Source organism: Sorex araneus, chromosome 3 (assembly GCF_027595985.1).
Source record: "Sorex araneus isolate mSorAra2 chromosome 3, mSorAra2.pri, whole genome shotgun sequence".
Taxonomy (NCBI): domain Eukaryota; kingdom Metazoa; phylum Chordata; class Mammalia; order Eulipotyphla; family Soricidae; genus Sorex; species Sorex araneus.
The window spans coordinates 33,147,694-33,165,642 of record NC_073304.1 but is presented as its reverse complement, the minus strand read 5'-3'; the positions used below and the strand labels follow the sequence as shown (position 1 = coordinate 33,165,642).

General features: G+C 36.3%; 1 protein-coding gene across 1 annotated transcript in view; it reads left to right on the top strand.

Moving 5' to 3' along the window:
- The window catches only part of PALS1 (protein associated with LIN7 1, MAGUK p55 family member), a 74,068-nt gene that overhangs the window by 23,520 nt on the left and 32,599 nt on the right, over nucleotides 1–17,949 (top strand). The window contains exons 2-3 of the mRNA XM_004612343.2: nucleotides 5,226–5,746; nucleotides 12,811–13,019. Coding sequence (XP_004612400.1) covers nucleotides 5,380–5,746; nucleotides 12,811–13,019 — 576 coding nt within the window. The 5' untranslated portion in view covers nucleotides 5,226–5,379. The remainder of the gene's footprint in view (nucleotides 1–5,225; nucleotides 5,747–12,810; nucleotides 13,020–17,949) is intronic.

Below are 17,949 nucleotides of genomic sequence, written 5' to 3'. Positions count from 1 at the left end.
CTTTTGGAGTGTCATACAGTCTGATAGTGTGGGATTGTTGTTTAAGCCAGGTGTACTGGATTAAACAAACAGGAATTTGTGATCTTAAAGGTAGAATTTGTAAGAGAAATTGCGCACATTTCTTAGTTTATAAGACCCTTGAACAAGAACAAAAACAATTTGGGAGGCAAATGAGAAAAAAATGAGAAGATTTGTGCAGGAAAGTAGAAAAAGACAGGGCCAGAGAAGTAATTCTAGAGGTTCTTCACAAACTGGCACCCAGGGTTGCTCCTCAGCATGTGCCTCTTGACCCCACAGTATCACTGGGCCCTGGTATGGCCCCTATTAAAATCAAGAGATGAAAAGAGATGGAGTTAGCTCAGATTTATCTTTCGATAAATCTAGGAACTATAAAAGTCATGAAAGATTCTGAACAAAAAAGTAATTTGCTAATATACTTAAGTATATCTTTTACTAATACCAGGGGAGCAAAGAATGAGTTAAGATAGATTTCTGCTGACTTGATCATTCTGTTATTTACCTACGTGACCTGTAATGGCCTTGAAATTATTCTCCCCGAAGCTAGCCTATATTATTTATCACTTTTCATTTTCTTCCCTTACTAATTTTTTTCTCTTGAATTCTGTTTTAATTTATGACATTGCCATCCACCTAGTGAGTGACAGTGTTTCTGGAGTCTTATTGCCTAGGCTTACATTTTTTGTTTTTTTTTAAATAATGTAGGCGTATTGCTATTTATTCAGCCGTTGATTAAGCTGATTGAATTGGACATGAACTCCACATTACTTTTTTTTTATTCTTTTCTGAATGTTAATTTTATTTTATTATTTTATTTTTCCCACTTTTTTTTATTCACTGTGAGATACAGTTACAGAGCTTTCATGTTTGAGCTTCAGTCATACAATCATTGAATACCACCAGTGCACATTTTCCACCACCAAATCCCCAGTATTCCCCCACCCCACCCCCATTCCAGCCTGCCTGTGTGGCAGACATTTTCACCCATGCTCTCTCTCTCTACTTTGGCTACATTCACTATTTCAACACCAGTCTCACCAGCACTCAAACCTGCTGAAAAGGCAATTCTAGACTATTTGTTTTGTATTGTTTGTTATGGATAGAATATAATCTAGGAAATTCTGTGTCGTTCTCTTCCTGGAGCTTTAGTTTATAGTCTCTGGGTCTTGGCCATTGATGAGATTACATGGCATCGGGGCAGTTTGTGGGTTTGACTGCCAAGCTTCTGGAAAACTGGGGACCTGTGGGGAGGAGCCCCAGTCCTGATCCAAGCAGGTTTGGAGATCTCAGTCACAGATTCCCGCATACCTGGGTTTTCCTGCCAGTCCACACTCTGATGAGGTTCATCCTGTCTTGGGTGAGGCTTGTCTGAGTGTGTGGAGAGTGGCCTTGGGCATGGCAGTGGTTGGGTTCTGGGGGTTTTCAGCTGCCGGGGTTCTGTTTGGAGCAGGGAAGGAAACTCAACTCACCCTCCTCTGAGGTGCCCTGGTGAAGATGGCCTGATGTGGGGTCAGGAAATTCTTCAGCACTCTCTTCCGAGAGCTTTAGTTTATAGTCTCTGGGTCTTGGCCCTTGATTAGATTACATGGGTGGGGGCAGTTTGTGGGTGTGACTGCCAAGCTACTGGAAAACTGGGAACATGGGGAAAGGAGGCCCAATCCTGATCCAAGCAAGCCTGGAGCTCTCAGTCATGGGTTCCCGCCTGCCTCTGCACTACAGGACCTAACTGCATCTTTTGATCTCTTTTGAGATTTATGGGTCTCTGAAATAAGGCCAATAAATGAGCTTATATAGCTGAGTCGGAGGCGGTTTGTGGGTATGTCTCCCACATACCTAACTTTTGGCCGTTTAATTTCTTGGTAAACTTGGCCCCAAGTTGTTGGGGTCTTGCCAGAGGCACAGCAGCAATTTTGGGGTATCTGGAAGTCTGAGGGCACCATCAGGTTGCTGATGCATTCGCCCCACAGGTACAGGTTGACCTGCTGGCGGCACCATACCCCCTTGGGCTTACATTTTGAAGTCTTCTGTTTGCACGGATAATGCAGTACTTTGATGATGAGAAAACCTGGTTCCTGACCTATGAGGGTTTTTAGGAAGGACATGTTTGAGCTGTGATTTAAAAGGAGATAAAGATTAGATCCTTAGCAGTCCAATTCTGAGACCAGTTCTCTTAAACATTGTTTGGTTTTAAATAACTAACTGAATATAGTGTCCCTAATTAGAATTGAGAGAGGAGGGAGAGGACCAAAAAGACAAGATTAAAATCTTAAATTGATTCTGGACACATTAATTTCTACATCTGTAGTATATTTTGGTAGTTTGAATCATCTCTTTAAAATCTCAGGTGGCTCTCATTGCCTAGAGAATTGAACTTACTTACTGTGTATTAAATAATACATATAAATGATTATCCATAGAAAGTTTGTTATTTTCTAACCATACCTTCCACTATTTGTTTTATTTTTAATTCTTCCCCTCACCCCTTTGAATCACTGTGAAATACCCAGTTCATGATTGGGTTTCAATCACACAATGTTCCAACACCACTCCTTCACCATTGTATGTTTCTCACCACCAATGTCCCGTTTCTCTCCCACCTCCAGCCTGTCTCTATGGTAGACCCTTTTCCCTCCCTTCCTCCCTCCCTCCCTTCCTCCCTCCCTTCCTTCCTCCCTTCCTCTCTCCCTCCCTCCCTCCCTCCCTCCCTCCCTCCCTCCCTCCCTCCCTCTCTTCCTTCCTTCCTTCCTTCCTTCCTTCCTTCCTTCCTTCCTTCCTTCCTTCCTTCCTTCCTTCCTTCCTTCCTTCCTTCCTTCTCTCTCTCTCTCATTCTTTCTTCTTCCTCCCCCCCACTTTTTTAGGCATTGTGGGTTGAAGTACAGGTATTGAAAGGTAATCATGAATATCACTTTTATCTCCTTTCAGCACTCAGTTATTGTCCAGAGTGATCATTCTACTATTTGTTTTAATTCTATTTGCCTTATTTGTACTTTTCCACACCTTGTATTTCTTCTTTATTAGCATCAGATGAACTCTTCCTTACTCCTCCATTTTGTCTTCAAAGCCTACTTCAGTTCTTCACAGAAGACATATTTGGGGGCCAGAGAAATAATACAGTGGGTAGGGCCCTTGCCTTACATGCAGCTGATCTGTATTCAATCCCCTGTACCCCATGTGGTTCCCTGAGCCTCGTGAGCCTTGACAGAGCCAGGGGCAAGCCTTGAGCATAATCAGATGGGCCCAAAAAACAAAAGAAAGAAAAGACAAGGTAATTTGTACCTGCTTCAATGAATTAAATGAATGAATACTGTGTAAAATACTTGGCTATGAGCTAATAGAATAGTTATTGTTCTTTTTCATTGTTGTTTATTCACTGTCACGTCATTGTCACTGTCATCCCGTTGTTCAACGATTTGCTCGAGCGGGCACCAGTAACGTCTCCATTGTGAGACTTGTTACTGTTTTTGGCATATATGATATGGCACAGGTAGCTTGCCAGGCTCTGCCGTGCAGGCGAGATACTCTCGGTAGCTTGCCGGGCTCTCTGAGAGGGATGGAGGAATTGAACCCGGGTCGCCTGAGTGCAATGCCCTACCCACAGTGCTATCAATCCAGCCCTGTTGTTTATTCAGAGCCAGAAATAGGAATAGCTGGTGTGGCCCTCAAGCTCCAAGTGCCCCCTCCAGTAATTTAAGAATTATCTAATGATTCCTCTCAAAGGTTCCATTTTAAAACCAGAGAAATCAGTCTTATTATAAACAAGGTATTTATGTGAAAACCACATGATTATGAAAATGGAAGCTATAATTTGGACACAGGTCAGGAAAATCTACCAAAATTCTTATGGAAACACAATTCTAATGATAGAATTAGAATTCTAGATAGAATTCTAATGTCTGGTGATTTTCCTGTAGTCTAGGTCGGCATATTAAGCAGCCTGACAAGCTGAGTGAAGATTGGCTGACCTTAGGAATATTGTCTAAAAACTGCTTTTGCTTACTTGGCAACTCTAACCAAACTCCTGCAGTGATGCTCAACTCAAGGAGTTAGTAGATTTATTATTATAAATATTTTTAAAGTCTTGAGTAAAAGAAGACTAATTAGATACAATGTGTGGGTTTATATATGTACATATATATATATGTACATATATAAACAGTCTACCAGTTTTGCTGAGAAGTGGTTTGGTGAGAAGCGAGTAATATCCATTAAAATGTTGACAGATTTTAAAATACAGCAGTCAAATTAGTACTAAGAGTATAAGCACATGTTTTTAGTTTTAAAACTTGCATATATATTTTAATACTCAGAACTATCCTGTGAATAAATTTTCCAAATAAATCTATGGATCAGAGAGAGTAATAGTAGTCTTAATTCATGAAAATAGAAGAAATGGTACTATATGCAGTGCCAGGGATCAAAAACTCTAGCCCCATATATCTTTTTCAATGTGATCATTTATCAATTAGAGACTGATAACTTGTTTTTTAACTATGATGTGGCTTTGTCCTATAGCTACCTTAGCTTCTAATTAAAGTTTCTTTTACTAGTTTCTTTTTTTCCTTTTTTGGACCTCCCCAGACTTGCTGGGGGTCATCTCCAGTATGACCAGAGGTGCTCAGGACGTCATCTGGTGCCAAGGATCAAAAACCCCACAGCCCTGTACATATCATCCATGTAGTGTAGCTCTTTTGGCCATCTCCTAGCCCCTAATTAAAGTTTCTTGTTTGTATCTTCTTCATGTCATAAGATATTAAATTGTCTCTCAAAATACTGCTGTTACTTCGTTAGTCACACCAGAATGATTTAGCTATAGGCTACTTTCTTTAGTAGTTAACTGGGGAGTTATTTTAATCTCATGTGTACTAGTTGAATTCAGTGAAGTACTGTGTTCATACAGTACTACAAGGATTGAAACATCTTTGTGCCTTTTCTCTTCTAAACTAGTAACCCCAATTTTCTTACTTTCCAATTTTGCTGAACTTTTCAATAGCATTTTTCTTGGTTGTAAAATGAAACTGCTTTAAATTCTTGAGAGGGGTATTTTTTTGTTGTCATCTTATTTTTTATTATCTACAAAATAAAAAAGATACTTTATATAGCAAAACTGTTTTGTGAGATGTTTTTATGTTGTGTGGAGGTTGGGAGTAGGGTGTGTAAAACTTTTATATTGTAATTCTTATACTTTTTTCCCTCATCTTTCCCCTTAGATTTCCTTCATGGATACATTTCCATAACATTATTTGTGATGTGAAAAGTTTAAATTTTTTTGAAGTAACATGGATTTTGTACTACAGAATCAAGATATTGGCTGTAGAGGAAATTTTTATTTCTAAAAAGTGATACAGGTTTTTAGAGATAACCATGACTACATCCCATATGAATGGGCATGTTACTGAGGAATCAGACAGCGAAGTAAAAAATGTTGACCTTGCATCACCAGAGGAACATCAGAAGCACCGAGAGATGGCTGTTGACTGCCCTGGGGATTTGGGCACCAGGATGATGCCAGTTCGTCGAAGTGCACAGTTGGAGCGTATTCGGCAACAACAGGAAGATATGAGACGTAGGCGAGAGGAAGAAGGGAAAAAACAAGAACTTGACCTAAATTCCTCCATGAGACTTAAGAAACTAGCCCAAATTCCTCCAAAGACTGGAATAGATAATCCTATATTTGATACAGAAGAAGGAATTGTCTTAGAAAGCCCTCATTATGCTGTGAAAATATTAGGTAAGTAATAGAACAGTGATTTAAAAAAAGTATTGCTTTTGTTTCCCTTTGTCAAAAATTCATATAAGAAAGAAGGATGATGGGAAGAATTCCCAGTACTGCATGGAATCCTGAGCATTGCTGGATGAGCTGCCCACTTCACCCCTAAGGAAACTTCAATTTGGAAAATACTTATTTTCATTTTGTAATGAAGGATAATAGCCTTGTACCAAGCATTATTTTTTCTGTGCACAATTTGCTAACACATCAAACTACAGCAGGAGTATTTCTTTAAAGTAGCATGTGTCTCCTGCCAGAATTTTGATTAATACACACATACCAGAAGATAGCTTCTCACAGCCCTTTTCAGACCAGAAACAGCAACTGTGTTTTAAATGAGGAAATTATGCCACAACTAAGTCATTTCTTGAGCTGGAGTCTTCAGTTTCCAAAGGATATATCTGTGAGTAGAAAAAAATAGTCTTTCAAGATTAAAAATGTAAACAAAACAGATACTTGTCTCATAGTTTTTAATGAAGGTATTTATTTATTTGGTACTATATAATACTAAAAGTGACAGGGCTAGATTAGTAGAAAATATTAAGGAAGGGTGAACTAATTTTTCTTGTTTAAAAAGAGCCAAAATCTTAACTGAAAAATAAAAAATGTTGAAATTTCATTTTAAATGAATATTGATATTAAGGAAACATTCCCTAAAATTTTGGTATTAAGGAAAATTTCTCTACACTTTCCCTAAAATTGTTAGATTTTAGTAAAATTTAGTAAAAGTAAAATTTCTTTACTATAAAATATTGGGGGTTTTTTTTGTCTTTTTTCCTAAGAAAAAGCACACTACCTGTGAATAATTTAGAGAAAAGAACAATGCTGGTTAAAGTGGGGTGAGGTAGATTTAGAATCATTTTCAGGTATGAGTATAGATTTAGCAGGTTTTATTTGGTTTTAAAGTCTTGGGTAAAAAGTTTGGACTATGGTTATAGACAAGTAAATATGGTAGATGAGTATTAAAAAGGAATGGTCTTAGGAAAATCTGTTGTTTTATCAGGTTATTACATCTTTAAAGAAACCTTAGGAAAGGTACATGCCCCTGGACACCCACACATGCCGATTGTATTGACTTTCTTGTAATAATAAAATTTGAAATTTGTGGTTAGAAAATTTGCACTACTGTTAAAGAAAAATTAATGCACACCAATGGAAGTGTAAAACTAAGCTAAATAAAATATGCTAATAATATTAGTAGCATGTTTCAGTCTTGGTTAGTATCTGCATATATTTTTGCCAGATGTTTCTGAATATTCAGACTGTTATCAAGAATAATTCCTTGAGCCAGAGAGATCACTTAAAGGTCCCTTGCATGCTTTGCATGCCTGAGATTCAGGCTCAGTATCCAGCATGCTATGGTTCCCCAAGCATAGCCAGAAATAGCCTCTGAGCACAACAGGGTGTGGCTCCAAAACAAAAAACAGAAAACAAAATAAAAATAAAATAGAGTATTCCTGTATTTGACATTGTAAAATGAAATATCACTTCCCATTCCTTTCTGACATCTGATTCTTTACTGGTCATGTAATGGACTACAGTTTTGCTGTATTAAAATTTTTGGGTGGTTTTTAAAAATGCAGTTTATTTAAAGCCAGCAAACAAAATTACAGTTCCAATAAGCCTTTGAGTTTAACTATTCCTGAAAATTACTTATTTTGCTTTTGAATTTTCACTCAACTGCTACAGGTATTTCCACACAAACTTCTGTTTGACGATTGTCTTCCTCACTAGAAGTGAAATGGTTAGAATTGTTGGGTCTGATTTAATGTTTAAAATGTTAGGATTTTTTTTCTTTTGGGTCACACTCACCGATGCTCTGGGGTTACTCTTGGCTCTAGAAACTACTCCTGGCAGTGCCCAGGGAACCATTTGGGATGCCAGGGACGAATTCGGGTCAGCCACATGCAAGGCGTATGCCCTACCCGCTGCACTATTGCTCTGGCCCCAAATGTTAGGATATTTGAAAAAATATTCAGATTGCTAAAATTAAAGTGAATCTATAACAAATGATTTAAAAATTCATTTAAGTGTATATTGTGTATTGTTTGGTTAAATATGCATAAATCTCCAGAAAAATAACTGTGACAGCATTTAGTCTTCGACAATGTGTCAATTTTGCCTATTAGTTTTCTAGGTTACTAACTTTTTCTGACTTGCAAAGACTTGGCATTATGTATTGATATGTTAGAAATGCATGGCATCATTTCTGAAAGTTCAAGGGTAATTGAAGTTAAATGTTAAAATACACTCAATACTTAATTTGAGAACCAAGTTAAAAAAAATGTAAAAATTTGTTGGAGCATTTTCTTCCTCACTGGACCTGAGATGGTAGTTTTAACTAAACATCTGTAAGTTCAGTACTAAAGCATATTGTATTTATTCACAAATATTTTATTTCAAATAAGTGTCATTTACTAGGTTGAGAAAAAAATTTTAATTATAACAAATTACCAACTATCAAATACACTCATTGTCTATAGAAAGGCTCAGGGATGTGATGTGGCTTGTCAGTTGACATGCATGGTAAACCTGGGGGATGTTGTAGGTTCGGTTCCAGTCACCTGTGATAAAGCGTATATCACATTAAAGGAAGTAACATAAATATATGGTTTTTCTGTACATGTAGAATTATAGAATTATATTTACCTTTACTATAGTCTCTTAAGTGTACAGTAGCATTTTGTCTAAAAAGATTATGTGTTTGCCTGTGGTATAAACATGAAGTGAACATATGATGTTGAAAAATGGCATGAGACTCTTTTTTTTTTAACTTTTTGGGTCACACTCGGAGATGCACAGGGGTCACTCCTGACTGCACTCAGGAATTACCCTTGGCAGTGCTCAGGGGACCATATGGGATATTGGGAATTGAACCCGGGTTGGCCTCATGCGAGGCAAATGCCCTACCCGCTGTGCTATTGCTCCAGCCCCGGCATGAGACTTCTTAATGTAGGCTTGCCACAGATTTTCAGTTTGTGAAAGAATGAATTATCTACAAAGTGCAATAAAGATAGGACTATGTAGTGCAACAGTAAGATCAAGTCATAACGGAGACCAAACACATTTTTAAGTTTTTCCCAAATGGCACAAAATTGTCTGGGATTTAGTATTTGAGACTTTTTTTTTTATGCCAAAACTCCTTTTATTCTCTAGAAGAAAGCGTGTAGATTTTGTATTTGGTTAAATAGTTTCTACTCCGACAACAGTTTCTCTTCTTTTTTGAGGTGTCTGAGGGTAGGGTGGGATTGGGCCATATACAGCTATGCTCGTTTAAGGGCTTACGCCAGGCCCTCAGGTTTTACTCCAAACTCTGCTCAGGAGTTGCTTCTGCTGCTATTTAGTGGGCCATACGCAGCCAGGGATCTAGCCAGGTCAGCTGAGTGCAAGGCGCACCTCAACCCTTGTACTTTCTGTCTCTTTAGTTTCAAGTTTTTCATCTTCTTAACCATAGGTAGGAATAAGAGTTTTGTTTTGCTTTCCTCTAAACTATCTTTGTTTAACTACTTGTGTAGTATTTGCTCTTAAGATGTTAATCCAGTTTGTTATTAAGTATTAGGATCTTTTTCTGGCTTTATTTTGAGTAAATTCATTTTCTCCCAGTTCCACTGAAAAAACAAAATTTAAGATCTGAATTTTATGTATGTAAAAGGAAAACAAGGCAAAAAAGGACTACCCCTGTTTAAGCTGAGATTTATTGACTGCATCTTGATTTATCATCTCAGTATACTGAAAACAGATACTGTTTCCTTACACCTAACAAGATTGTTTCTCACTTATACAATACAGTTTGCTTAGACAGTTTGAGGGGAAAAAGACATTATTTTTTTAGATTTCTTTCAAGATAAGGAGTTGATTGGCATCTAGCAATTTCTGAGGATAGGCTAAAAGAATTTATTATTACTTAAGCAATGAAATAGAAAAATTATGCTAGAATAGATTTATAGAAATATATCTGTTTCCATGTGGGCAAATGGAGCTATAAGAAAAAATAAGTGAAGCTAGTTCAGGATAGAGGTTATCTCCAGCGTTTTGAAAGATTGCCAGAGATTGAAATTCCTCAGCTTCCTTGAGGATTTTAAACTCTTGGGTGTTTGAAGATAGCATTTTCAGATAAAGCAACTTTTGTTGATTGCTTTTTGTTGCAGTCATTCTTTTCTTTTCCAAGGACCTTATTCTCTGTCTCCAGCTCCTTGCATTTTAATTTTTTAATCTCCCTGGAGTTGAAGAGACAAAATAAGGGAAATGGTTAACTTTTATGACTGTTGCTTGTTGATTTTACTCAGTAGGAAAAAGAAATGAAACTCCTGGTTTTTCACATTGCACTTACAACTAGACTAACAACTAACCTTTAAACTACTATTTGGCTTTGTTTTGGAGTTTTCTTTTGCCACATATGGTGGTGGTTGGGGGCTACTCCCAGTTTCTTTCTTGAGTACCATGTGGTGCCAGGGATCAAACCAAGGCATACTTTATGTAAAGTATGTAAAAGTTTGCAGTTGTAGAGATAACTTAGGGCCAGATCACATGCTGTGCATGTTAGAGTCACACCTTCTATCCCTGGCACTATGTAAACCCCCAAGCACTTCAGAGTGGAGACCCAATTCAAACAAAAATAAAACCCTAAAAAATGTGTGCTCTTTGACCAACATCTCTTCATTTCCCGTATCCAAATTCTCTCTACTCTTGTATATCATGCAGGATATACTGGCTTATAGTTAAATTCCAACTGTCTTAAATTTTATTTTGCTCTGGGTCAAAAGTTCTTAGGACATTCTTATAGTTTAAAATTTTTTTTTAGTTTTTTTCTGCATTTAAATTATGAGAATGTAATTCATATATGACAAAGAATGAAGCTATTTTGATTTGGGAAAGAAAGATAGGGATGCCTAAGAATCACTTGAAGAACTATTAAATCTATAAAATATTTAATTGCTGTTAAGTATTGAGATGTAAGATACACATTTATCATTCTGTAGCTTTTCAGAAGATCCTATAATAAGAAAATAAGCAAATTTTAAGAACTCTTTTGTCATATAACTATAACAAATGATGTATTCTATAAATTTTTCTCTGATATTTAATTTTGGTCAAAATCTCAATTTTTTAAAAAATGAGAATAGGAAATATCTTTAAAATGATTCTGTAACTAGTATTGAGTAGACAAGGCATTTTTGGAAAGTAATACACATTTTTCATATCAATCTCAGTAAAGACTATAAGGTGATATTGTGGTTCTGATAAAACCAATGGAACAGAAACATCCTGAAGAACTATTGTAATATATGTGATACATGTAATAGTTATGTATGTAATACATGTAACAGTTAGGTGGTATCATAAATCAGTGGAAAAAGAAGGATTATTAAATAATTGGTGTTGGAATAATTTACTTCTTGAAAGAGGAAAATTGTTAAGCATTTTCCTCAGATCTCTACCAAAGTCCAGGTGTATTAAAATTAATTATGAAATAGAAACAATAGGAAATTAGAAGAAGTGGAGGTAAATATTAAATGACCTGAGAAATGAAGTTATAAGCATAGAAACAAGCTAAAGCTTATTCTAAATAAGCATAGAAACACAGCAAAAGATGGGGGGGAAACTCAACACATTAGACTTGATACCTATAAGAGCTATCACAAATACAGTGTGAATATACATGGAAAAATTTGAAAACTATTTTCAACAATTATGACTAGGGTACATACATATAGGAGTGGGGAGAAAGACATTTGTTTTAGTCTCATACCCAGCAGTGCTTACTTAGGAGGGCAGCCTCTGTTTTTCTGGGACCATGTACCTGTGCTATGAATTGAACCAGGACTCTTGCCTGCAGTCTATTGCCTCTAGCACTTTGAGCTGTCTATCTGTTTCTTGAACATTTTGGAATAGCCCTTCCTCAGAAAAATATGTAAGCAATACATACTTAATAACAGGCATACATACACATACCAGAACTTAAAAATAAAAATTTAGGAGACTCATAGAAAATTGTTTGTTAAAGTTGATGAGTTTTTGAGACAGCAAAGAAATGCCTGACAATTGGGAAAATTAACTTCAGTCACCCTGTTTAAGAAATTGAAGATTTGAAAACAAAAAGATTCTGCTACAACATCCAACAGGAGAGAGAACAAAAGGGAATGCCCTGCCACAGAGGCAGGGTGGGGTCGTGGGGGTTGGGGTGGGGTGGTGGGAGGGATACTGGGAACATTGGTGGAGGAGAATGGGCACTGGTGGAGGGATGTGAACCAAATACAAACATGAAAGTTCATAAGTTTGTAACTGTACCCCACAATGATTTACTAATAAAAATTTTAAAAAAAGATTCTGTTGAATATCACAAACATTGCCATGTTGGGACATATTGGTAAAATATATGGAAAGCTTTTTAACTTAAAATATTGGAATCTTATTTTTAAATTCGATTTCTAAGGATTATGTTAAGAAAACAATTTTAGACAAATTTTTGTGCAGCAGTGAACATTTTGTATTGAAATGTTTATTATTATGAAAGAAGCAAAAATTCAGAGCAATGTAACACTCTTAATGTTTTAACTTATACTTTAGCCATAGAATATATTACTACTGTAATAATGTCTTCTAAAAATAGAAGTCTATTGGCTATGTGGGGAAACAATTTAAAACATTCTGTTGAAAAGAAAAGCAGCAGTTTAAAAAACTGTTGCTTCTAGGTGATGGGACTATTGGTGGTTTCAAATCTGTTCCTTTTTGTTTTCCTCCCTTTGTTCACTTTTATAGTGAGTTTTAATGAAAGCATCTTGGGAAAATGCAAGTATAATTTTTTATATATGCATAAAGTATATTGAAATAGTCTAAAATAAAAGTATGTAATTTTCATTGTTTAATTTTAAGAGCTTTAAAAAAGTAGTAAAATGACATTTACCATTTTTAAAAATGTGTGAATTTGTGTTTTGAAGTGTTGTTAAAAAATTTTTACCTTAAAACACATGTTAAATTGAGACAGAAGCAATTAATTTTTGAATACCTTTTTCTTCTCCTACTAGAAGTGGAAGACTTGTTTTCTTCGCTTAAACATATCCAACATACTTTGGTAGATTCTCAGAGCCAGGAGGATATTTCACTGCTTTTACAACTTGTACAAAATAAAGATTTCCAGAATGCATTTAAGATACACAACGCTGTCACAGTACACATGAACAAGGCCAGTCCTCCATTTCCTCTTATCTCCAATGCACAAGATCTTGCACAAGAGGTACGTATTCTGAATATCTTGTTGACATATACCAGTAATCATTAGGAATAGTATTATTGGAAATCCATCAGGTTTTTCTTTTTTTTAATGTATAGTATTTCAGTAAACAAGGCAGAAAATGGGCTAGTGGTAAGGGTAAAAGTTTCAGAGCTCTACACACTTGTAAAACAGGTTTGGAGGTGCTTTCTATATTAGCACAGAATGGTCCCAAAGGGAGGTATTTTCTTAATTTAGATGCATAAGATGGACAAAGAGCCTATGTGTAAGAGAGCTGAGAGGTAGTTTTGTCCAGGTTCTGTGTTAGTGTGACCCAAGGACACATTCCTAGATAGAATATTAGAGTTTAAACATGTTATTCAAAGAATTGTAAAATGCATTTATATTCATCATTGAAGTTAAATAAGTAAATTGTAATTAAAATTTTCCTTATAGTTTTGCTTACTTGATTTTAATGTTTTTTCCTCAAAAATACCTTAAAAGAAAAATGACAAACATTATTTTAATCTTATTATAAATACAGTATAATTTTATTGTAGAGTTGGTAGAAATACATAAAAATTGTTGAAATCAGTCTTCCCTGTATCTTTAGGAGGAAGGTTTGTCCAGCTGGACCTGGGAGAACAGGTCCTTTCAGAACAGTGAGTGGAAAAGAGAATAATGAGATAAACAGGAGAGGTCAGAATTGTTTCTGTTAAAGTTGACATAAGCCATAGAAAGGGTGAAAAGAAAGGATAAGAAAGACCTCACTTAATGATATATAGAATACTGAATAAGGAAATGTATTGTAATGAAGGGGGAATGCCAAGATCATGTTTAACTCCAGTATTTAGAGAGGAGAAGGACAGAGGAGGAAAGAAGTCAAATGGATGAACAAGCATCAGGGTTTCAGTTATATTGGTGATACGGATGAGTTTGGGTAGCCATATATCCACAACATAGACTTATGAAATCTCAGCTGCAACCCCTGAAATTTTCAAGGGTTTCAAACTTGCAAACTTTCAAATGTGCCTGTCAAGTTGACAGATGGTGGTGGGTGGGGTTGGGGTTAAGAATGGAATATGGGAACACACGTGGTGGGATTGGTGGTGTTGAAATATATGCCTAAAACCTCAACTATCAATAATTTTGTAAATCACAGTTCTAAATATATGTATTATATATATACATATATATGTTTTTGTTTGTTTTTAAAGAAAAGATCTAACAGGGCTGGAGTGATAGTACAGCGAGTAGGGCATTTGCCTTGCATGTGGCCGACCTGGGTTCTATCCCCAGCATCCCATATAGTCCCCTGAGCACCACCAGGAGTAATTCCTGAGTGCAGCGCCAGGAGTAACCCCTGTGCATTGCTGGGTGTGACCCAAAAAGCAAAAAATAAATAAAAAAAAGAAAAGATCAGGGAGGTAGTATACCTTAAAGATATGAGTTAAAGAGGCAAAGAACTAGAAAAAAGTTAATGAGTAAATACATTGGAATTTCAGAGTGATTTGCATGTATGAGGTCCTGGGTCTGATCCCCCATCAAACTGCCCCTCTTCCAGATACTTTGGGAGAGAAAGAGATCATTGAAAGGGACTTTTAAAATGATCTGATTCGAGGACTTGGTGGAGTAATGCAGATATTTAAAATGCCTGCCTTGTAAGCATATAGTTAGGAGTTCAAATCCTCATATTAGCACTTGTGCCAAGCACAGTTCTAGCCAGCAGCTTTGCTGTCTGCAATGCTTGATACTGGCTCAAACAAATTCTGGCAGCACGCTAGCCAGATAACACATATTTGTGAGCACCACAAAAGGGTACAACCCCTTACCACTATTTCCCCCACCCTCAGCCCTTAACTTGAGATTAAAGTTGCGGAAGTATGAAAAAAGTTGGGCCAGGAAGTTTGACCACCACAAGCAAGCACATAAGTGGGCAAACATCAAAGCATCTCCTAAAGACTCACATACAACCATAACTTGTATGTCTTAAATAAAGATTGTAATCCCCAGCAAGCACAAGTATAAGCATAATAAAAGAGAGCAAACCTTGGTGAGCACTATGGCCAAGTGTGCATGCATTGCAACCTGATGTGTGACCCCACCCTCCACCCCCTCAGTGAGAATCCCAGGTAAATGTTGAAGTACCACAGCCAGGTATGTGTATGAACCCTGGTCATTGTAGCAACATTAGCTCCCTCCTTAGGAGGGAAGAGAATGAAAAAAAAATTTTAAAGCTCCAGCTAAAAATAATATCAATTTGAATATTAGTTTCAGAGTAGTTAATACTTTCACATCATAATATTTGAGAATTAACATGCATTAGAAGTGATTCAGTATGTGGGTGGTAGTGACTTTAGGCTGAGACTAGTCTTAGAATGAGTACAAGGGATGAACTTGGTCAGAAGCACAATGTTAATGACTCCTGCTGGAGTTGTGCCTGTACATTATAATGCAGCCTTGACTTAGGGTTCATCACATTTAAGTACATACTAGCCTATCAAAGAAGAATGCAGAATCTGACAAAATTCTGAAGATATTACAAGGATGTGAAGCAAAAACTGGTAAATCTCCCAGGCTAGCAAGTATCTCATTCAAACATGCTTGTAAGAGATTAAAAGAAATACAAACTTTTTTTCTGGGTGGATAGATTGGTGATTTGCTTATTTAGATGCTTGTTGTTGTTTTAAATTAATGTAAAAGAGTTTACACCAGGAAATTCAATAAATGATTGCAAAGCTAGTGAAGGATTTTAAGCAAAACTTTGGTTTAAACAGGATTCTATATTAAAAGTATTCTAATAACATTGTGAAACATTGTAAGGTCAGAATGGGTTTATAACATGTGGAGGCTGTTTTGATTGTTCAGACGTAAGATGTTCAAGAACAATTGAGCATGACGTAAAGAGTTATTGAAATGGAAAATTAATAGGACATAATTGTCTCTACATGGGGAGTAAAGGTAAAGGAGTCGTACAAGGTGACTTACTTTCTTTTCCTGGTATTGTTCTTTGCCAGTAGCTGGCTATGAAGATAACAGTTATATCTTCATTGCGTTCAGTTTACTAGGACTCTAGTTAAATACCATGAAAATACTAGAAAATAAGCACATATTATTCAGGAAAATAGCCTGTGGGCTTCTATAATCATTGTGGGAAGATGGCATGGTATATATAAGAAATTATAACACTTTAAGGCTATACCAGTATGGTTAAGAAATGAGGAATACCAAGGTAAAGTGCTGAAAAAGAATGCTACAGAAAGAGCTTGGACTTAGACCAGGGCGATAGTACATCTGGCAGGGCACTTGCCAGGCCCGTGATCAATCTAGGTTCAATCCCCAGCACCACTGTATGGTGTGATCCCTGAGGTGTGGCCCAAAATTTAAAAACATAAAATAATTTTTAAAAGGAGCTTGAACTTGATTCTGTTAAGTGACAAGGAGCCAACAAAAATGGAAAATGATTGTTTCAAAATTCAGAAGGATATTTAATGACAAGGAAATTTAATGATTTTTATAATTAGCATCACTTTTAAATATAGTGTGATTCAATTTTGATAAAAGTAAATGGAAAGATATATAGAAAGTAGAGATTTTCTTTAAAATGAGGTTAGTGATACTGCCTTTGGTAATCAAATTTGAGCTATAATTTACACTTACATAAAATTGGTTCATTATATTGTAGTCTTTATTTTGAAAAATATATATATATATGTGTATATCACGTAGTTCTCCACCACAGTTACAAAAAGGCATGCAAGTTGTCAGTTGATCTGTCTTGTATTTTTACAAATTTGCCTTTTTCTAAAATTTCATACACATGGAATAAGATTATTTTGTAGTCTCCTGTATCTAACTTCCCTTGCTCAGTTTGTTTTTCAATTTCATTTCTGTATTAATATGTATCAATAATTGTAACTTGTTGAGTTGTATTCTATTGTATAAATATCCCACAATTTGTTTATTCATTTGTGTGCGGATTGACATTTGAATTGTTTCCTGTTTATTACCACTTTAGTATAGGTATTATAGTGTCTTATTTTGATTTGAACTTCTTTAATTAGATATTGAACATTTTTTCATAGGCCATTTTTTTTATTTTTTTAAATTTATTTATTTATTTTTGCTTTTTGGGTCACACCCAACAATGCACAGGGGTCACTCCTGGCTCATGCACTCAGAAATCACTCCTGGCGGTGCTCAGGGGACCATATGGGATGCTGGGATTTGAACCCGGGTCGTCCGCATGCAAGGCAAACGCCCTACCCGCTGTGCTATCACTCCAGCCCCATAGGCCATTTTCTAGTATGAAATTTCTAGTCAGTTTTTTTTCTCATTAAAAAAAATTAAATTGTTAAAGTACTGGAAGATATATATATCAAATGATTATCTCAAGAATCTCTATTATCTCTCTCTTTTTTTTTTTTTTGCTTTTTGGGTTACACCCATCGATGCACAGGGGTTACTTATGGCTCATGCACTCAGGAATTACTCCTGGTGTGTTTGGGGGGACCATATGGGATGCTGAGAATTGAACCTGGGTCGGCCGCATGCAGGGCAAACGCCCTACTCACTGTGCTATCGCTCCAGCTCCTCTAATAATTATGTCTTAATCTGTTAAGATCACTCTTATTTCCTTTTTTTGGGTACTCTCTTTTCTAATATTATACTTTTAACATTAACCATTCCTGTAATTTTAAAACTGTATAAAAATGAAAAAGGAGTTTTGACTTTGAAGTAAAATAGCAAAAAGTAGTATAACTGGAAAAAAGCACAAGACTAGAATGGGCCATAGAGAGAGTAGAATAGGTGAGACACCAGGGCCAGAGCAATAAAGTACAGTGGGTCCAGTGCTTTGCCTTGCACACATCAGACCTACGTTTGAGCCCCAGAATCCCATACTGCCAGGAGTAATCCCTGAGCCACACCAGTGTGGCCCATAAAAACAAAAACA